A 23,348-nucleotide genomic window follows, 5' to 3' on the forward strand; every position below is an offset into this window, starting at 1 on the left:
GCAGCCCAGGGTCTACCAGTATTATTAAAGACTGAGGCAAAAAAAGCATTGAATGTCTCCGCTTTTTCTTCATCCCTATTTGTCAGGTGACCATCTTCAACAAACATCTGTCCAATGTTTCCTTGAACTTCCTCTTCTTATTAACATACTTAAAAATGCTATCTTTCAGTTGAAGCTAAAATTGCTTTCACCTTTTTTTCTCCCTTTCCTGCCAACTCCATTTAAACTTGGTCTGCAGGTTTTGTTGCTTAGATAGTTAAGCACACTGAATACTCTTAGAATATGCTCTTTCCAAAGATCTACTTAATTAAACCATTAGTCTTAATTAGACTTAACAGTTGTAGATAATTGCTGTGATTATAATCTGGGCCAGCTGCTGATATTAAACTACTATTCACGAACAGAGATCTCCATCTGAATTGTACACAGCAGTTTTATTGTTTCCATGAGATAACAGAAGGAGCAAAACTGTAGCTGAGGATGCTTGGTCATCTGGATAGGGCCTTGAATCTAGGCTGGAGGCAATAGTTTGCTGTTTCTGTGCTTTTCTCAGACTATCTACGCCAGAAAGAACTGCATTTCTCCCAGTCTAGGTCTTCTGTCTCACATACAGGAGCATACTCTTAACAGCAGTACAAAATTCCTGCCCACCCAAGACAGGTGGGCAGCTAAATCTTCACAGACTGGAACGATTATTTGAAATAAATTTATGTTCACCTGAATGTACACTGAATTAGTGGAAGATTACTGAGAGAAACTGTGCATAGTGCAAGCTTCAGACCCAATTATTTCAAATAAATGACTACATCTTTCATATTCTCTAGTGCACTTTGGTACCACAACTGAAGTATTTGAAAACACCATTCATTCACCATGCTTGCTTAATAATATATTTTCACAAAAGCTTATGGTCCCAAAAATCTGGATGAAAGTCTTTATTGAAATAAACAGGGAGTTACTCAAGGGCACTCAGACATTAGATACCAGGTGATACTACACAATTTCAACTTCTGTGCCTTTACTTTAATACAATAATAGGATGACTGAATCATTATTCATCCATCCAATGACTCAAAGCTGAGACATGCTGAAAACATTTAAATAACGATAGGATTACTCATTTCTTTCATCAAAGAACAGCAACTTATATTCATATCTACCAACTTTTGTGACATGTACTAAACTACTTATCTTCAGGTGAAGCTAATCAACTTCAAGATACAAAAATTAAAACAGTTTAACTAAGTACTTAAACTTACTGATGTGATATTCAACTTCGAGTTCCTTGGGCCAAACTTCGCTTGAAAAAAGATATTTTCTTTTTCTCCACATACAATATAAAATACAGTGCAAATAAGGCATATAAAGAAAATTTAGAAGCAAGAAGAACTGTAACCTTAGAAAGAGATTCTCCCTGTAAAAATGTTATCACTACAAGGTTCTGCAAAAGGACAATCAGGTATAATAATTAATTATTAATTACACTTACGGTAAGTTTTCTCCACTGTGCAAGTTGTTAGCACGAAGCAGACCATAGAGTGAGACATGAGTACTGTCTGCTGAAGAGTTCAAATCATGTTCTTTACCTTCTCGAATCATCGTACGTTTAAGCAGACTTGAACATTTCAGTGCCAGCTCCAAAGCATCCATCCAACACCTGCCTAAAGACAAGTTTATTATTAGACTAAAATTAAGGATTTAACTGAACTATAAAACTTCAATTTCCTAATTTCACAATCCTTTTGGGTCTGCTTATATTGCCTGTGAAGACACATTTCAGAGTTGTTCCATATTACACGCACTGGATTTTATAATCTGTTGGGGACACAAAACCAATTCACAACTATGCAGCTCTGGTACAAAGGATACTTCAGGGTGAACAAGCTAGGTAAACCATGACTCTGTTAGAGCACATTCCAGCATTTCTTCCTTAATGCAAGTATGGTTCCACCCAGGCCTTGACTGTTCAGTTCCTCCAAAGATGCCTGCAGCCCTTCTCTAGTTTTGAAGACTAAGTAAGTGCATCAGTTGGTAAAATTTGCTCATGTAATATAATAACAATGTAGAAAAGGAGCTATAATGATAGCATATAAATGTGTGTTGGTTTTGTTTAGTGAGGTGTGGCTACAGCAGCAGCTTCTGCAAGAGGGTGCTAGAAGTTTCCCCCTTGTCCAGTGGACTCAGCCAGGCCTAGGGCCATTCCACTGCTGGCCAGGGCTGAGCCAACTGGTAGCAGAATGTTCTGTGATAATGCCTCTGTGATAATGCATTTAAGAAGGGGAAAAACAGACAAACAAACAAAAAAAAGATGATGTGAAAAAGCTGAAGTAGGGGCAGAGAGGGGGAGGCACAAGCCTTGTGGGCCTTGCAGGCCTCACCCTCTGGCCTCCCGCTGGGCAGCCAGCTGGGCCTGGCCCAGCTGCAAGAAGTGGAGAGGAGATGAGAAGTAAAGAGAACCTGAGAGGCATCTGGCTGCCTGTTGTGAAGAATTTTTTGAGAGAGGAACAGCTGCAGATGCTAAGGTCAGTGAAGAAGGAGGGGGAGGAGTAATGCAGCTCCTGGCCAAGATTCCCCTGCAGCCCGTGGTGACGACCATGGTGGAGCAGGTTGTCCCCCTGCAGCCCATGAAGGTCCATGGAGGAGCAGAATCATAGAATCATAGAATGGTTAGGGTTGGAAGGGACCTTCAAAGGTCATCTAGTCCAACCCCCCTGCAAGGAGCAAGGACATCCCTGACTAGAACAGGTTGCTCAGAGCCTCATCCAGCCTGGCCTTGAACATTTCCAGGGATGGGGCATCCACCACCTCTCTGGGCAACTTGTTCCAGTGTTCTACAAGCCTCATTGTAAATAATTTTTTCCTAATATCCAATCTAAGTCTACCTCCTTCTATTTTAAAACCATTACCCCTCGTCCTATCACAATAGGCCCTACTGAACAGCCTCTCCCCATCTTTCTTGTAGGCCCCCTTGAGGTACTGGAAGACCACTATAAGGTCTCTGTGGAGCCTCCTCCTCCTCTTCTCCTTCTCTTCAATATAAAATAGAGATTCACCTGCAGCCCCCACGTTGGGAGGACCCCACGCTGGGGCAGGTGGATGCCTGAAGGAGGCTGTGGCCCATGGAGGGGCTGCACTGGGGCACCTGATTCCTGAGGGACTGCACCCTGTGTAAGAAATGACCCACGCCGGAGCAGTTGCATAAAGGAGTGCAGCCCGTGGGAGGGACCCCACAATGGAGCAGGGGAGGAATGTGAGTTCTTCCCCCAACAAGGAAGCAGTGGCATAAAACAACGCGTGATGAACTGACCACAACCCCCATTCCCTCTTTCCCCCTGTGCCGCTTGCGGGGGGGAAGGTAGTAGAGATAATGTTAAGCCTGGGAAGAGGGAGGGGTGGAGGGACGTTATCTTGTTCTCTGTCTCATGATCCTGCTTTGGTTTTAGAAATAAATGAATACTTTTCCCCAAGTCGAGTCTGTTTTCCCATAATGGTAACTTTAAGGATTTCTCCCTGTTCTTATCTCAGACCTCGAGCCTTTTTCTTATATTATCCCTCCCTATTCCCTCAGAGGGTGGGGGGAGTGAAAAAGAGACTGTGTAGCTTAGTCCTGAGCAGGGCTAAACTACAACAAAATGCGATTTCAATATGAAATAGCAGACATTCTAACTTTTTTTTTGGGCAAAAAGTAACTAAACAAATTTGTGCATTCTTTCCACTCCTTATTTCTTCATTTCCATGTATCTAATCCATTTTTCACTATAGAAGGCAAATAGAGTCCTACTTTTAAAGTCTGCAGGGGTATGCTTAATTAACCAGTAAAAGGAAAGCAGCTGGTAAAAAGGTTACACAACAGTCCTAAATTTTGTTTCCACATTGTAACCATTGAAGATGGGTACATTGATATTGACCTTCACCTTCCCAGTGACAGAGTGTTACAAAAGTAGGAAAAAATTCCCTCAGAATATACTAGAACTCTATGCAACTGCTGCACTTTATAATACACAAATGCTTTCATGAGAAAGAAAGTTTGACCACATTAGCGCTTTAGAAATGAACTAGTTTGAGTATTTAGACATACATTAATATAGTTAAATCTGAAATAACCCCTTCCCTCTCCTCTGTCCAGCCAACACAAGGAAACTGCAAGGAGTTCAATGACAGTTTCTTCGGGTCAAAATTTTCATTTAAATAACCATGAAAAACTTCTAGTAACAACACAAGTGAATGCACTAAATTAGAGAGAACCTTAGCAGCAATGAAACTGTAGTCACAGTGCTGTAACAGACACGTTAAGACAACTGAAGCCATCTCTTTCTAATAACTAACTGCCATCACTGTGGAAAAGCATTGAAATATCTATTTACCATCTGATTCTGAAGCGGCTCGGATGATCAGATAACTGCTGGGCAACGGTTGAGTTATAGAACCAACTGCTTCACCTTTGGGACCCTTGAAATACACAAAACAAGCAACAGCATCAGATATTTTAATTCAATTTTGCAGTTTATCATTCAATGTAATAACAAGCTGACACACTGCAGGGCTATTTACTGTCACTCAGCGACATCTAATGAAGACATGAATGGAAAGATGGACAGCCCTCTTTTACTGGATTTCTTCTTCAAAAACTTCATTCTAAGCATAGGTCCCAATTCAACTTCACTTTAAAAAGAACGGTCTTTGGGATTCAAATAATTTTTGGTGGGGTTTGTTTGTTTTTTTTTTTTTTTTTTGTAAATCAGACTTGGCATAGGAACTTGGAAATGATCTGCTGATGCTACTTATAGCAGGAGGACAAAAGCATCAAAAAGAACGCTATGGAGTCCCTCACTGTCCAGGGATTCCTGCAGGCAGGTGTAGAGAGATCACAAGGGCCAAGCTATTTCTCTTCAGCTCAGCAGTTCAGCTGAAGATGAAAGATTGAAAACCAGAGTCACGTCTGTGAGGTGGTTTAAGAGCACTGATTTACAACAAATGCTGCCTAGTAGAAGACCCCAATTTGTACAGCAGCTGGCTCTTCCCCCTGCAGTCCCATTCGTACTTGATGAGAGCAAAAGTTCCTCTCAATTCATAAAATGATGCTACAGTTCATAGCACAGAGAGACACAAGGGACAACCGAATTCCTGCAGAGAATGGGAGGCCCTCTTCAGTGATCCACTTCAAGCTTATTTTACATTACAATGTGTCTGATGTCTCAGCAGCATCCTGTGCTCCAGAACTGCATGATTTTTGTCTGTCTTCAGAAGACAAATAAGTCAATCAAAATTTAAATAAAATGGAAATAACTCCTCCCACTTAAACACTATATATTGCTGTAGGAACCCATTCATCCTTTCTCCCTCCCTGCTTTCCCTTCAACTTCTACTATCTAACCAGTAGTCAAGTCCAGAAAATATCTGGGTGCCTAACTGTAGGCTTGGCATTTAAATAAGAAAAAAATAAAACAATTTAAAAATGCCCACGTCTATAAGAGACATTTAGATGCTTAAGCCTCTCTATAAAGGGTATCAGCAGGTGGTTATGACATTATATTCAATAAAAGACACACAGAAGATGTCGAATGCCGAAGTTTAATTTTCACTATTTCACAAATTAAAAGGAAGAAAAAAAAATCCAAAAGACCTTTCCATTTCTGTTGAGCTTCATTTTGGAATAAAATGCTAACCAACCATTTTAAAGCACCTTCAAAAAAGGTTTACCTACGGTAACTTTAAGACAACTGGTAGGCAAAGAGGGCTGTATTAAACATACTTGAAGCTATCATTGAAAGCTGGGTTAAGCCTGCCTAACTGATGAGTTAACCATTTTGGTCTGGATTGATGTCCCCCAGAGAAGCCTAATGAAAAGCCATTAAAAGGCTTAGAAGAGGGAACTGGAAAGCCAGCAGAAGTTTTGAGCAAAAGCAGATAAAGGCAGATATTTTAGAAGCAAGCAAATGAAACAGCCAGAACACTTCTGAGGGCAAGAGGCAAATAACAAGGAGTCTTGGTGGCACTTAAATACCAATACAGGCAAGCTAGTGCTGGTGTAAATGATGTTCAGAAACTCCCGAATAGTCAGTATGGAGGAACAGCAACTTGGATGTTAGAATAAAGATTCCAAACCTCAGTCTCCCTCCAAGTGAGTGGAAAGGTGTGCCTATGAAAAGTGTTCAGTGGCGTGGCAACACAGGGATTAGGAGTTAGTGGGTAACAAAGAGTAGGAGGGACAATCCCATGCATGAGCACTACTTGCCCCGAGGGCGGGCATGAAAGGAAGAGGTCTCACTCTCACCGGGCCCCTGGGGAGGTTAAAGCACCTCTGCGCAGGGCAGCATCAGGTGCTGGGGCGTTGCACAGAGGTGACTGCGACACTGTGGGTGCACCAGCGCTGCGCAAAGGCCTCAGTCATCACAAGTCCTCGAAACTCTCAGGTCACAGGGCACAGACTAAGGGCAGACCTCTGCCCGTGAGATCTCCCCTTTAGGGTTATACTGCGAGCATGCAGAGTATGCTACTTACTCGGTACCAAACATCATTTAGAGATTAAGTGTGATTTTGGTGTTTGGGGTTGTTTTTTTTTTTTTTTTAACGCAAGTAAGTTATACTCCCCTAGGTGCTTTGACAATACAATGATTAAAACTGAATGAATAATTTGCAGTGAACATTCAAGTAGGTTGACTTATTTTGGAATAACTGCTCATGGATCTTGATTTCCTGTAATTGATTACTGTTCCAAAAGCACCGAACATTTTTCTTTGATATCGCCCATTATGGTTTCAAAATCAATTTTCAGTATGTTACTGTTCTGTACAAGACAGACATTAGTTTCCATTTGTTAGGTGACTTTATTTAAGCTGTCTATGTTCCTGACAAAATGAAGGTACAACTACTGCAATAAAAGGTAACGGACAAATTAAAAATTCCACTAGATTAAAAAAACTTTGACGTTTACTTTCTACAGAATAATCATGACAATAAAACTCAAATGCCATGAACATTCAGAGAAAGCAATAAAAGCTGATAAGCAGTCACATTTGACTAAATTTACTGATGAAAAATTATTTGCAGTAACTTTTCTAGTTATTAATTTTAGAAAACTGAAATGGCATCAGGAATGGGCACATGAGGAAGACAGAACAAGGTACAGTGCATCAGCTACCTCAGAGTACAGGAGGAACATCAAAGACCACAGCAACAGGCTTAAGGGAGCGTTTGAAGTGACTGGCCACAAACTACTGCAGAAGAGAATTTGCAGTCTGCCAGAAGGACACACCATGGGAAGTGTGTTCAAGTGAGAAAATCTCCTGCAGTACATACACCTGCATAAGTGTTTCTTGCAATGTCATCTTCCTGAACTGACTGCAAACAAGGCTCATTTCGCCTTAGACTTCAGGCTTGTTATGGTAGATCTACTCTGTAAATCAGCCAATTGCTATTATGCTTATAAAAGTTTGCCTCAGGATAATAAATCTGTAACTAGGACATTATAAGTGACTAGGTAAACAAGGCAGAAAAAGGTTTCAAACTTCAAGGCCTTTCATCTAATTAAATCCAGTAATTCTCAACTGCAAATAGCCATACCAAAATGAACAAACGCCACTCCAGCTCTCAGCACATTTAGAATGGACAATATCAACTTGTTCAGGTTCAAAATTTGACCTACCTTAAAAAAGTAAAAATCTGGTGGGGTATGTCCTCTAAATTCTAAATATCTAGTTAAAAAAACAAACAAATCCATTTCTCATTGCCAAGCAATAAAGAAATATAAGACTGATTTGTGATCTTCTGCAGACAGGCCACCACTTTGCAATGTATGTATACATGAACATAAATAATTAAAGCACATTAACACCAAACCCTATAGCTTTGAAAAAGGATATGAAGTTTGTGTTCTGCAAATGTGAGATCACCACTAATTAGTGAAAAGTCCTCCCTTAAGCAATATTAAAATAAAATCATTCAAAAGCAGCTACAAAAGATTCGATTTAAATTTGGTAAATTTAGATAACATTAGATAACAATTCAGAAAGACCACAAACACACATCAGGATTTATACTAGCTGACTGATTTCCCGGTGAGAGATAAGGAAGATAAATTCAGTGCAGCATATTCTACAGATGTGACAGCACATCTCTATCAGTTTAAGATTCAGAAGATATAATCTCACAATTAGTAGCTATCTCAAGATGTATGTTGCAGAGGGCATAATTAATTTATTAAGACAAGGGTTCTAATATTGTACGGTAATTTCATCTAAAGCAACATGTCATTTCAGGACGTAAATATGCTCACTTGTGCTGTGCTTCCGCACTCCCTCTCCATGTGCAAATACAGAACAAGGACTACAATAGTCTGTTTACTACAGTATTAACAATGAGTAGTAGCAAATATTAAAGACTTTTACAAGAAATTGAAATAAAACTTCGCTGTGCAGAACACGTTGTGCTTTTCAGCACTTATAGGTAAGAGCTGCTCACAATATTACGCCATGTATGTTAAAGCAAACAGACATCAGAACTGAAGGAAAACACTTATCTTCCTAAAACTGTAGCCAAAAAGGAACACAATTGGCTAACAAGTTGCAAAATAAGCTATTATTGCAAAGGAAGTCATCTGAATGCTTGCTCTTACAAGGAAATTTAATAAGGCTGACATTTTATTACATGCATATAGGGTTGTAAACCAAGAAATGTTTTTAGCACATCTCAACTCTTTCATTTTGGCAAATCACTTCCTTCCTTAATTTTTAAGATTCAATTTGTGTAAAATACAATGTTACACACTCATTCCTTCTGCTTACATGATTGCCAGTGATGACATTAACCTTTTTAATGGCATCCATCTGCACAACACACTTCTGAAGCTATTTAAGTATATAGAGCAGCATAAATCAAATACTTTCTGTGATGAAGAAGATTAGATGTTGAAGGCTTATATTCAGAATAAACAAACTATTAAAGTTATAGCAGAAAAATGCAGTTCAGCTTTTATGAATGTTGTCTTTACTCATAGCTGGCTAATGCTAGTCATCCGTTAGGAACCATATATTCTGCCACTAACCTTTATAGCCCATATGGACTGCTCCAAAGGATGAAAAAGTTTGAAACAAAAGCCATCCTTTTTAGAAGGCCTCTCAATGAGTTCACAAGCGTTCAGGAGCACTGTTCCTACCCACTGGCCATTTTTGGGGGTTTTGTAAACAAGCAACACTCCTGGTTTCAGTACACACCACAGTTTGGTCCAGCTTTTCAAGGTACCACGAATCTAGAAGACAAATAGTTACAGTTATATCTCAATGAAGTCAATACCAAAGCCACCTCTCTTATCAAAATTAATATTGAAATTATTTATTAGTTTTTATTTCAAGCAAAGTTTATCAGGTCTATCAAAAGTTTATCCAGGTTTATCAAAGACAATACAAAGGTACAATTTCAGTGGTCACGCTTCTATTCTTTCGTGATCAATACTTATTCTATAAGCAGGTATACAAACATCCAGATAGGGGAAGTATGACCATTCATCTGAAACTTTCATGAGTTTTCCTATCTGGAACATATTTTATGACTAGCATGAAGATAGGATAATCTTTGGAAACAGAGTTCGTCTGAAAACAGGGCAGATGTCTGATAAGAAAAATAGGATATTCACAAAAATAACTCAGATACACTTTAATTTCTTAGATAAAACCTCTTTTAACAGCTGTTAGTTCAACTCATATGTGACATACAAGATCCTTTCAAGTTCCTGAATTTGCACATTTGATTAGATTGCTTGCATCAGTTCTGTCAACTCTGGATTTTAATTACTTCTGTGTCTGTAGGACTAAATGCCAACTTGACCTCTGAGCAATGTTTTAGCCTGTTTAGATTAATTTTTGAAAAAACTGGAGAAAATTTTCCAGAGACGCTATTGTTTGGAGCTAACTACAAAAATGGGTAACAGATCTCTTCTCTTGTACAATTTCCAAGGAATATATTTACAAATTTAAGGAATTACATACAAATATATAAATGGCACTACTGTTGATGGCACTGCTATCTTTGAGAAATTAATTCCTCACCTTTTGTACCAGTATTAGAGTACAGTTAGATCTCAAGAGAAGAAAGGAAAAACTACCAGAAATACACAAAGAAAACTATTCAAATATCTATATATGACTGAACCATTTTCACTATTGTTACAGATGTAACAGGGCTTCAATTCAAAGTGTAAAAGACAAATTAAGAATCGTAAACCAAACTCATCTGAAGTTAATGGCTATACACACAAGATGCATATGACTATGGTGACTGTGGTAAGTGGGAGCTAGGTTCCTCTATTATTCCCCTAGGATTTGAGCACAGGTGGCTGCTGTGCTTGTAGAAATTAGTGGCTGCTGTGCTTGTAGAAAAACATTAACGGCAAGTAAAAGATTGAGCCTTTTCTATTCTGGTCAGAAAGCAGCTGCTCTGTCTTCAACTCAGGTTTCACACTTGGATTCTGACCTTCAGCCAGTCAGCCATAACAATAACTGATGGGTCTGTAATAGTGCTAAGTAATTCTTTTGTAGCTCTCTTCTTTTCTTCTCTGTAATTTTTCTTTTGAACCTGTAAATAATAATAAAAATATTTACAGTTCTACAGCCATAAGCCAGAAATCAGAGCACAAAAACCCCTTTCCCCCCTTCCTTTCCTAGTGTAAAGTACAAAACCAAATTTGGGCCAGATTCAGATTTACAGTAGTCTCTGATCAGTAGTCTTTACCCAACAATTACTTTCCTCCCCAGCAGAAGTCTGTAGCAATATATCTGCCTGTTTTAGAGGCAAATAATTTTATATTTCTCCTGACATGACATCTGCCAAAGAGTGGAGTTTGGTCTTGTTACAACACAGAGGGAAGAAAGTAGTAGAAAAAACACAGGTACTGCATGCAAATTGTAGCTTTGATAATTCAATTTGTCATTTCATTGCATGTAGATATCCTGAGGTCCCTGGCAACCTGAATTATCCTGTAATTTTCTGAGTTATCCTACAATCTTGTGCCATCTTAATGACTGCAATACAGAAGCCCATACTCAAGTAACAGTAGAATAAGATTTGAAGAGAATCAACACCACTACTTCTCACAATACTTAAATATTTCATAGAGGTCTCATCACTACGTGGCATTTTTATCCTCTTGTTAGAGAACACGGTAAAACTATGTGAATGCATTTATAGTCCATGAGAAGTTACTTGGAAATTAATTCACCTTGAGAGATTCTTTTTTTGTAAGCTTGCTTGAAGACAAAGAGATGTCCTTCTCAGAGCCATTGAAAAGCTTAGATTCAGACTGAAATTCACAAAATGCATAATAAACAAATGACAATGATAGATACAAGGACACATTACTGTTGCAGGCACTTTAGAAAGTGTGTAACGTGCATAGTTATGTCTGTAAGGTTCCCATTCCCACTCACTTCCCTACTGTTTCTCCCACTTAACAGAAAAACAAACCGCAACTTGTAACATGAGCTGTTCATCACCTTTTCATGGAGTCCATTATCATAAAGGTTTCATGGGAAAGAAGTCTGAGATTCCTCCAGAAGAAGCTAAACTATATACAGTAAATATTTAGCCCACGTAGCCTGTTACTTGATCTGTCGCAGTTTGGACTAGTTAGACATTATTTTAGCAGAGAGAGAAGGTTTTAGGAGAATCCTGGTGTTTCAGCACAGGAGTTGTTCCTATGACTTAAGAATTTCAACGTCTTCATTCATAATATGACAGCTTCTCCAAACAGATTGCTACAGAGGCACTTACCCCGTGACCCATGAAGGAAAAATACAGCCTCTTCAATCTAGGATTCAGTGCTCTATAAATCACCAGAGTACAACTGACCACTAATGGCACTTGTTTTGCTCCTTCCTCCCTAATCCCACACTCTGGTTACTTTGCAAGCCAGCTTCGAGAAGCTCACAGTGGTGACAGACAGAGGAACAAGACTCAGGTTTGTTCACAAGACCCAAGTGCTTGTTCATAGCAAGACAATATGCTGCCTCAGCACCACATGATTTCTCCCTCCTGCCGCTCCTCACATCTTGGAAAGTTCAAAGTTTATTCCTTGGCATCCGTTGCCTACTAGTTGAAAGGGAACTAGAGACACCAAAAGATTCACCTTGGGATAGAGTGCTCTTAAAAAAAAACCAAAAACCAAAACCAAACCCACAAAAGACGATTCAATCACAGAGTTATGTAATTCCTACTGCAACTCAGAGAACACTGAATAAGTATCTACTATATATAAACTTCAGATAAATTACAAAGAGTTGCATTTCTTTGTGCACTGAAATATAAGCCTGATTGATTTTTCTTTTTTTTCTTTTTTCGGCTAGGTAGGAACTTTGGGTAAATGTAACCTTCTGAATTGTGTAAATTCAAGGAGAGCTTCTGAGAAGTGCTTCTTAAACTGTTAAACATTTCTGACCAGTCATTTCAAATCTCAGACTACAATGCAAAGTTTATTCACATGGTCTCTGTTTTGGAATACTCCATAATGACAGTCAAAAATATCAGTTTCGAGAAAATTTAATGCAATAGGAAAAAGAGGGCACTTGAGCACACTTTTTCTTAACACGAGTAGCTCAAACCAAAGAAATAAAAATTAAACATTTATGAGTAGAACAAAGCAATTTAACTTTGATCCCTCTTTGATGCCTTTAATCCAGAACTAATACTTTACAGGAGTCTACTCAGATAAAAATATTACTAACAGATAGGGTCAAAAAGATATGTGCAATAGATGGCAAAAAGTAATTTTATCTCCAAATCATTTCAGTGATAAGCAATATTCTCTAACTTCCATATACATCTTGAAAAAATGAAGGATAGCTCCTCATTTTGTATTAAAGACATATTCTTAACACTCAAAATTTAGCCTTAAGACAAGTATACAACTTGAAATTTAATTCCTCTGTCTAGAAGTTAAAGGAAATACAGTACTTTAAATGTAATAACAGAAGAAGGAAAAATGCTTATCACTGTCACATAAGAAGAGGTAATGAACTCATTATGCAAGCTATAATGGAGCAACTGAAGTAAAACATTCATAAATATTCTAGTTGCTCACTAACAGAAAGCTAATGCAATCTAAAGGTCACGCATATAGAAGTCCCAAACCAGTAAGTATCACAGGCTACAAAAACTCATTTTCTCGGGATCTCCGTTTTAAAGCTCACTAATATGACACTGAGTAAAGGTCCATATTTACCTGTCCAAGAGATTATGAGACAGATCAGTGATTTGTATATTTTTAAGCTAGTAACTTCCTCAGTGTTACATCCATGCAAAGCAGATGGGATAAAAATTTGAAAGAAAAAAACATTTCAAGATAACCTACTGCAACTCCCAGTGAGCTACATTCAGTACCAGATTCAAGGCAAGTCTCATTACTGCTTTTCCATTCTTATTTAGAAAGAAGGGCTGCTACTTCACCTCCGTGGCTGTGACAGACAGTTACCATCTTCTGTCAGCCTGAAGTTTATTTGTGGGTTATAAAGGAGCCACTAGTCTTATCAAGCCCTGTGTGCAGTAATTGCAAAAATAAGGATGAAGAAAAATACGTATTAGGAGAAGTAGGAATACTGGTCTCATCTTTGATAGCAGAAAGATACAAACAAAAGTAACGGCAAAGCACACAAAGACTTAAGATCCTGGAAAGACAAGAACTAAGAAAAAGAAATATAAGGAAGAGCAAAAACAAACTGGATCGTAAAAAAATAAATGATTAATAGAGTCTGAGACAAATTCAAGTTAAAAGAGACAGTATTAACTTGTTTTCAAAGTAAAAAATGATTTAGTGGTTTTTGGACCAACATAAATATTTTGATCAGAAGCAAGCTGGATGGTAAAGTATGCCTCCTTGATCTCTCTGACAAATGAGGCTTTACAATGCAGTAAAGCGGAAAGATGCAAAGTTTTGTTATTCCAGGTCAGATATAAGATATCAACAGCTTGAAATGCTTAGCTACATACCACAGAACTGTAACATCAGAAACTAACCTGCTCATCCCAGTGCAGTTCTGATGATACCATTTAAGCAAGGAAATGCTACTATAATCTTTAAGTTGGTTTGATTTCCTTTGATATCTGTTTAACTTCTTTCTTTATGGCTCTGACACATGAAATACCACAGAAAAACTTGTGTCAAGACCTTGAGTGCAATCCCCCTGCCTCCTAGGCATGTGGCTGCCTGTCCCCACGACCAGCTCTGACAGACTGCAGTGCTAACTTTGCAGCAGAGCACTATGCGAAGAGCTGTACGTGAAAGCGGGGAGAAGCAGGTATCTCCCTCATTTCCCTCGGGAGCTAGCTGTGTTCAAGCTGAGGTCCTCATCTTCCCCTACAGAGCAGCCCATGCCTGCTGTGCTCTGACAATCTGTTTAAAAGTGTGTGTTACCACATTTGCCTCTAAAAAACACTGGGTGTCCTGGCAGAAAATAGAAAACCACACAGCTGGGTAATTTACAGCCTTTAAGCTCTATCCTGTAGTGACATCTAAGTAAGAGAAAAAAAAGTGAAATTATCTACACCATTCAGTGATCAAATCATACATAACCTTCCCCTCCACAAAATGCAGTCTTTCCCTCTTCTCTTCAGTCTTTAATGTCTTAAAGGGATGCTTGTTTTATGAGACATCCAATTGAAAAATACTTTTTTTCTGGAATTTCACATTCTAAATACATAAAAATCACTACATAAAGATTCAGTGCATTGACATGCCAGGCACTTTTGCTGACCAAAATGTTCATACACTTTAAGAGTTACAATAGGCCAACAAATAAAGAAGGTTGCATGAGAGAAGCCTATACAATGTCCTAAAACTGACAGCTTCTATAACTAAGCTACAAATGGAAGAGGATTTCAGAAACAAAAAGATAGCTATAGTAGATTTTTCTCTATGCTACTACAATAACTTTTTACACATATCTCTCATCATGTGTTTCAATATAATCAGAAAAGAACATTTTATTCTGATTAAGAATGTTATTGCAAACTATTCATATAGATAATTGCGATCAGAACAAAACACAATTCTGGAGAGAAAAGACTTGGGATCACTACATAAAAACAGTCGTCTTGGCTGCTCAGATAGTTTATGTTTTCTTCCTTTTTAAAGTTTAGCCACTCCAAGATGCTATGGTTTTGGTGAGCGCAGTGTCCATCTCCCAAGTCCACTTTGGACGTTCTCAGTTTCCACTAATGATTATGAATTTGCCTGGCTCCTGCCTTTTCCATTTCTATTATTAATACCACCAGAAAGCACAAATATGCATAGTAATTATACCTAGTTTAATATTCTACTGGCTATGCTTTCCTTCACACTCTCCTTGCCTCAACAAAATGAGCCTTTATATTTCAATTCTGATGTACAGAAGCCCTTGCAACAGACAGGACAACAGATTACACAGAACTATGCTTTACTCTGGCAATTTAAGCCATTAAACTACAGCTTTTCCAATTAGTTTCTTTAACATTCTCGTAAGATCTGCTACAGCTCAGTGAACAGCATCTTCATCTACAGTTTAAAAGGATTTTAAACTCTGTTCCATAGCAAGAGTTGGCTTCCATCTATTGTTACATTTGGCAAGGCAATAGCCCACCTCAAAATGATTGTGAGAAGACTACGTTTCATTTTCACTAATTTGAACTGTAGATTTTCTAGATTTTCATGTGATGTCATCCTGAGAACTATATTAAGAAATTCTCTTTAATCTTTATCTATCGCTGAACGTGAAGAGTAATCTTCAGGATTATCTACAACAAAAATTAAATATATTTGCATTTAATTAAAAAAGCACGCAACTCCTTTGCACACTGATATTTTTAAGCCAGATTAGGAAATTGCTTTCCTTACCTTGCTTTTTGACATAGAATGTGCTGTATCCTCTTTGTTTTGTGACACATCGTCCTTCCCTTTATCAAAACCTTAAAGAAAAGACAGCACTGTTGCAACTTATTTGAACACATAACATTATTTATGAGCTAGCCTTTGAAATAAATTTGCAAATTGTGTTTAGCATTAAAAAGTGCAACCAAATTGGATTTTCAAACAACATATACTTACCAGTCCATCACATCAGTCGAAAATATACCAGCTACCTACAATATAAACTAATTTAATACCCACTAAGAGGTGAGAACAGTCCACTGTGTTTGGATGGTGCTTCATCCAAGCCAACAACCTGATGAAGCATAAATAGGGTGTTCAAACTTTTGTCCTTTTATCTTCTCATTCTCCCCTATCTGCACACACGAAGTGAAGACTTTTTTTGCTTTGTTCATTTCTGTAGCTAGAAATAATTGTTAAATACGACCTAAAATCTAAATCTAACACACTAGTTAAGATAATCACTCAGTTTTTTGCAAGAAAACAAAAAAGGTTGCTTATGTTAGCCTTGAATTTCAATTGACACTTAATAAGCGTAACTACAAGGCTTTATATCAAAACAATCGTCAAAATCCCACATTTATCTTCTGTGAGCAACTGACAGTAAAAACCCCACACTTTCTCAGTATCCAAAAAGCATAATGAGGCAATGGCTGTAGCCAGTGTATTTGTGACAATGGAAAGGGGGGAGTCACAACTGCCATCAGTGCTGCTGTGCAGCTGCTATGTGCCACAGAAGAGGATGCTAGGTTCTCAGTATATGCTATGGAAAAATAATCTACTCTGGTTATAAGACAGAAGATCTCAGTGATCCATTCTCTTTGAAGAGGCTGGTGGTAGCATAAAGCTTTTATAAACAGGAATAAAACAAACTGTGCAATACATTTATCTGAGTATGTAAAAATGCCATAATTTGTATGCCCTCCAGAGAGAAGGCAGATAAATATGAAGTCACACATGAATTTCAGGAGTAATCCACACAGCTGAAAAGCCTTGCACAGCTCTGACAGTGCTACCCTAGAGTTGTAGCCCACCAGAGGGCACTACATCAGCAAATAAATTACATAAACAGACACTAAAAGCTCTTCTGAGCTTCCCTTTGAACATGTTCCGAACTCTGAAATATAAATTGGTACTTAGATCTCCAAAATGAGAAGATTTATCAGATAAACAGTTTGATTTCATATTCTTCAGTATGTGTGTCAGGAGACTTTATAAGCTTTAAAAGATTTTTTATTAAGTCTTTGTAGCAGTGTTGAGTAGTTTGTTCACTGTAAGATTTTTTTTTTTTATATTAGTATCTTCATTCTTCCACAACTTACAATACTCAAACTCTGAGACAGAACTGATTAATTTATCACAGATACACATCTTGAGAATTTTCACTAAGTCATAGAAGCATTAGGTAGCTCTTCAGGTTACATGAGAAATCAGAGATTCCTTTCAGGTTTGGTCTGGTAAACAGTCTTCAGAGGTTTTTTTGTTTATATTTATTACCTTTTGCAGAGATTCTCTTTTTTAAGACTAGACTTTTAAAAATTATATACTGCAATACAGTGATATTTAATTTTATGTTTACACAAAGAAATCTTATATGCCTTTATAGAAATAAACCTTTATATGTCTTTATAGAAGCCCCTGTGCACAGTTCATTAACCCATTATTTCAGAATTCTTCCAACACATCCGTGATGGGTTTGTTCAGCTAATGAAAACCTATAATGCAAGACTACTTGACCATAGGGAAGAAGTACCTACACAGGCAGAAGATTTCTAGTACTATGGAATCCAGAAAAGAAAAAAACAAACCACGAAAAAGGCATGTCATTGATCTAGAGGCCAGAAGCCACATTTCCTACACAACACCAAATACAAAAAGCACATTTTCTACAGCACCAGTCATCAGGTACTGAAAGAAAAACCAACAGTTGCTTCAAGCCTTAGAGGATGGGCTTGCCTTAGTTCACTGATAAATTATTAGATTTGATGCCAGTCTTAGGTAGTCAAACACACACCAGCACCATAGTAAGGAGGTTTTCTCCTCATCCCACACTCAAAAGAAATTCCCACTGAAAATGGGAAATTCCCACTGAAAATGGGAAATTCCCACTGAAAATGGGAAATTCCCACTGAAAATGGGAAATTCCCACTGAAAATGGGAAATTCCCACTGAAAATGCAATGCAGGCATTTTCTAATGGCTTTCCAGTTTTCACTTCTTTATTTGTATGCACATACAAAAGATTTAGTGATGGGAATCAACAAGAACATGCTAAGTCAGGATTGTTCCTGCAGAGAAGTTACAACTCTCAGCTTGCTTTCTAAAGCACAGTTGCTTTAAGGGCTTTACACACCCTTATCTAACATACGTACATTTTTATTTTCAGAAACAAGTTTTTCATTGGTATCACCAATGAAAACAGAACGAAGTACTATGTCGCACAGAATCAGACACAAAGACCAAAGTTCAGTCATGTTTCCCTGCATTTCACCTCCTTGCTTCCAGTATCTATAGACTAAGAGGAGTGCATGCCTGCTGATTTATAAATGTGCCACCACACTCACTGCTCCCTTCCTTACTCACATGCACAGCAAAGGGCTGTTTGAGGAGTCTGCTAGTGAACCCAAGTCAGGGTGCTGCAGATCGTGGAATATCTTACGCAGCTCCGTTTTGGTCTGTAAGGAAACCTAACCAGTCAGCCTCACATCCCACACCATCCTACTTGTAACCTTCCCCTCTGTAGAAGGGATAAGCTCCCTCAGAATAGAAACAAAAGGCTTTTCTCCTCATGTAATAAAACGTAAGTTAAAAAAAAAAAAAAAAAGATCATAATTCGGGTGCTGATCCAGATACAGCCTCACCCAGTGTAAAGAGACATTTACCAAGGAGCCTCTATTAAGATGGAGGGACCTCAATACCATCAGCAGTTTTACTTCTGACAAGAACAGTTTCATACTAATACCTGCAGGAAAATTTGTACTGAAACACAAAAAGCTAAATACGGGCCCAAGCTGAGGATGACATACACTTTGCTGTGAAAATATTTGGTCAAGGAAACAACAACATCAGAACAATTATATTAATAGAATCAATAATTAGAAATGTTTTCTCCCTCCCTGTTACTAGTTACAAGCAACAAATTTCTCTATAGATTTCTGACAAAGACAACAGCAAAGCCAAGAGAACTATGTCTCTAAACGATGCGTTGTGTTATTGCTTTCTTTGTAGTTTTGTTCACCCCAGAGATACTGAAAACTGCACCACAAAAGTCACTGAAGTCAGTGTCTGGAGCAGAGCCTGCCAGGCAGGGTATGAGAGGCTAGAGGCAGGGTCTAATAAAAAAAAAAATTAAAAATGTAAAAAAAGTTTAAGAAGTCTTTCAAGTTTTTCACTGTTTATCAGCAGTAGTTTGGGGCTGAATATTTTAGCTTACTTACTGTTTACCATTCTGTAATTGAATCAGTAACTTCTAAATATGGTAATCTGAGCTCACATTTCACAACAGAAATTCAGGTGTTGAAGATGCAGTCCGCTTCTATAATGTCCTCTGTATTAAATCTCCGGGATTTGCATCTTGTTTTCTACCTAATCTAACGACAGCAATTTTCAAAGTTAGAGGACAGCAAGCAAGTGCAGTTTGAATCCATCTTCAGACCGGCAGATTAAGCTCCCAGTATTATTTAAGACACTTGCAGATCTTTTATACTTTGTTATTTTAAACACAAGTTTGACTATTGTAGCCTCTAAAAAAGTTCTGGACATCAAGGACTGTGTTCAGAGCAACGTTATGTCTTAGTGCACTTCCTCCCAGTGTGACCTTCCTTGCCGTAAAATCACAAGGCCTCGTAGGCTCTCTGAAAGGTGATCGAAACCCCAGTGCAGCCAGCCACAGTCACGGTATGACCTGAGAAGCCAAGGGAAACTGTTTGTTAGTAGTTCCTACTGTGAGCCCTTAGCAAGTCCTTCTAAAACTTGCAAGCAGAAATCTAAGTGAAGACTCATGATGAGCTCTCAGACAGATGAAAGAGCCCGAGAACTGCACGCAACTGCAACAACCGGAACTCTATACATGCAAGATGCCAGTGAAACAAAACCAAATGACACTTCTTTAGAGACTGAGCTGGAATACACTGTCAATATCAAAAGAAAAAAAAAAAATCTTGCAAAATACCATATTTGACAAAAAATGAGAAGCATATACATTGTAAGATTAGCGTTAAAGAATCTTTATCCTAAAGTCTGTGGTAGGGAACATTTTAAAACAGATCTATTTAGTTAAGAGATTTCAATTTTGAAGCATAACACAGGTATCATTCTTTAAAGTCACACCGGGAATCTGTCCCTTCAATCAATCTTGCAGGAAGGGAAAAACCAAAGCCAACCACATAACATTTCCTACATTTCAAATACTGGTTTTGTACCTCTCAACAAAAGCCATCTGCAATTAGGATACTTGAGAAAAATACATCAGAAGAAAAATGTTACTTCTTAATGCCAGATTTCTTTTAGCCAAAAAGAAAGAAAGAATTGCTATCCACTGGAAGCTTTTTTCCAACAAACAAAAGAACCAGTAAAAAAGCAATGCAATGCATGAAAAGAGCACAAATAGCAAGCCAAGCAACAATATTACTGACTTCCAAATGAAAAGCAAGGAACAGCCTGATTTGATTACTGGTGTGCATGTACAATTACGAAGAATTAATAATTGAGCTGAAAAACTATATGCTTCTGGAAGAACTATGAGCTATACTTAGCGGGAGATATCGGTACTGGTATTATATAATAAACACAGCAGGAAAAAGAAAGGAAAAAACTTTTTAAAGAATTGAACACAAGAGACAATAGTCTTTAAATGACTGATTTTCAAAAGCTTGCTGACAACCAGTTTTAAGAATACAATCTCATATTAACAAATTCAGATTCTTCCATGATTTTGAAACTGAAGTAATCAGAAAAGTAAGCAAAGTCATTTTAGGTATTTTCTCATGGTCATGTTTTCTTTTGCAAATATCATATAAAATAAACAGTAACAACCAAAGAATGTGCTCACTGTAACTATGAGTATCTTTAAGATAGGCAATAACTGCGTCTTGCTTAAACCAAACTGAAAGAGTATACCTTCCAGCACACTAATATTAATTAAATTATTAATATATATGGAAGATTTCAAAAGATAAGACATTTTTAGTTATATGTTCACACTTGATTTTTTTCATTAAAAACTGTTTTCCATTTGTTTCATATTCTAAGAAGTCATTCACTGTCAACTTACAGACAGCTTCAGCTTTAACATAGAATCTCATACAGGAAGGCAGCAAACAGGAAATTAATGCCTTTTTGTTTCAGTCACCACCAGACTACACGCATTTATTTTAAAGGTAGGGGGGATCTGTCTGGTTGCCAACTCCACACTTTAAAGCTTCGACATCTTTATTTCCTGAGCAGCTTGACTAAAACTCAGTTTTAGATTCTTGATAGAAGGCTAATTATTTCCTGAAGCAGAGTGAAAGGAAATGTTATAGGGTAAAACATGAGGTTTAATAGAATGTGGTGTCCCAGGCAACTGCCCCTAGCTGCCTGTGGTTGAACATGCTGGTCCAGTGATTCTGCAAGCCACCACGGCACAGCAATGCAGAGAGCTCCCTAATCAGCAGCCTGCAACCTCTCTATGCTCTGCATCCCAACACTTTTCCACGGCTTCAGAGACAGGGCTTAAAATTCAGTGAGCCATTCTGCAGAAGACATACAATAAGAAGTGAAAACTACTTTATTCCCCTGCCCCCATGGGACTAAGCAACAAAGTGCGCATGCACAAGACAAATCACACATACAGAGTAATTCTGGTAAGAATGTACAATTTCTACAATGTCCCCTTTCAGGAAGGGGTGACCTTGTAATACAATTTCAAATCATTGAAGTTTCCTGAAGTAAACTGCTGAAATGCAGGTACCCATATCAGAAATACACATCATGGACAATGGAACTCTAGAAATTAGTTTCAATATTCTAGTACTGACTTTCAGGAGACAACAAATCTGAGCAAAGGGAGATTCAAGTCCTTTCTAGTGTTAAATATCTTAAAAATCTTGCACTACAGAATTTAGCTATGCTTTTAGCCCTAACTCATTCTTATCCTGTCATTTTATGTCAAACCACTGATACGCATGCAGATTCTTCAGTAGTTAATAGCTAAATTAAAATCTCCTGCTCTACCTTACTATTTCAAAGCAAGTCCACTGTGTGCAGGGGGAGTGGAAAGTACAAGGGAGGAAAGTGTTTACAAACCAAATCACAGAACTTCAGTCATAAAAGTCCAAACAATCAAAATAAACATTCCAGTCAGTATCAAATACACAAATACCTTTAAAAGACAGATTTGCTGTGGTGTAAGCCAACTTACTTGCTTGCCTGTCTACAAATCTTGCCACTACAAAGAGCTGTTATCCAAATGCATACACATAACAGTCTTTCTGATTTCTATCAGCATCTCAGTACATTACTTTCATCCAAGCTGAAAAATTTGAGGTGGAAATTATGTTCTTTTCTGTACATTTTAAGAAACGCAAGACCAAAACAAACCTGGTAAGGCAGGAGAGAGTTCATTATATCCTCCAAACGAAGCATTCCGGACAAGCTTTCGGCCATCAGCTCTTGGAGAAAACACAGATGAAATCCCAGTACATGAAGAAAACCTACGTCGCACTGGACCCTCTTCCTTCATGAGTTAAGGTGTTTGTGTAAGGATTATGTTCTCTGTGAAAGCTGGTTAGCATTAGCTGGTTGGAACAAGAGTGTTGCAGTAACAGCCTTTTACCTCACATTCTGATGAGTAAGATACAAAGGGGAAAAAAAAAAAAAAAAAAAAAAAAAAAAGAAACAAACGAAGGGCACACGTGAAAAATGCAGTGAAGAGACAGGCTGCCAAATCAGCAGCAAGCCAAGCAACACTATACTGCTCTCATCAAACCCATTAGGATGCTTAAAGCAGAATGGCTTTGCTTCTGCTCCTGTCTTCCACAAATACATTGCATCTTATTTTTTTTTTACATCTCAGTTTTGCTTCTACTCATTTCTTCTTTCTAAGTGCACAAAAATGGCATTTATTTAGGTTTTAAGTATTCGTTAAATAAATTATTTTTCCTGTTAGTCTTTCAAGTCCCAAATTCATATTGCACAAAGCACAACTCGTGAGCTACGTGGCTTCCCTATTTGATATTGTGGTACGCTACAAAAATCTGAAAAGGGGGCCAACGTTTTGTGTTAAGCAGCCATGGACTTTTCTGTTCAGGCACTTACCCAGCTAGTTTTCATCAATTAATTGTCGTGGCTTCTACATCTTCATTTCTTATTTTATTTAAAAGGTGAGGTAACAACTTTTTCTTCTCTAAGACTCTGATACATTTATGGATACAAACCAGCCTGAGTCCTGGAAGAGTTGCACAAAATAAGCTCCACAAAAA

At 37.9% G+C, this 23,348-nt stretch overlaps 1 protein-coding gene across 7 annotated transcripts in view; it reads right to left on the reverse strand.

Moving 5' to 3' along the window:
- OSBPL8 (oxysterol binding protein like 8) overlaps positions 1–23,348 on the reverse strand; it is a 91,709-nt gene that overhangs the window by 17,928 nt on the left and 50,433 nt on the right. For 5 of the 7 annotated variants that reach the window (XM_086749588.1, XM_086749581.1, XM_086749619.1 and 2 more), the window contains 6 exons: positions 15,857–15,927; positions 11,213–11,293; positions 10,468–10,569; positions 9,044–9,247; positions 4,365–4,449; positions 1,490–1,661 (listed from right to left, as the gene is read on the reverse strand). In XM_086749588.1, coding sequence (XP_086605714.1) covers positions 1,490–1,661; positions 4,365–4,449; positions 9,044–9,247; positions 10,468–10,569; positions 11,213–11,293; positions 15,857–15,927 — 715 coding nt within the window. Of the gene's footprint in view, positions 1–1,489; positions 1,662–4,364; positions 4,450–9,043; positions 9,248–10,467; positions 10,570–11,212; positions 11,294–15,856; positions 15,928–22,467; positions 22,711–23,184; positions 23,315–23,348 lie in introns of all 7 variants that reach the window. The other 2 variants (XM_086749596.1, XM_086749605.1) reach the window with 2 other exon arrangements.

The sequence above is a fragment of the Chlamydotis macqueenii genome, chromosome 1, assembly GCF_036417535.1.
Source record: "Chlamydotis macqueenii isolate bChlMac1 chromosome 1, bChlMac1.mat, whole genome shotgun sequence".
Classification (NCBI taxonomy): domain Eukaryota; kingdom Metazoa; phylum Chordata; class Aves; order Otidiformes; family Otididae; genus Chlamydotis; species Chlamydotis macqueenii.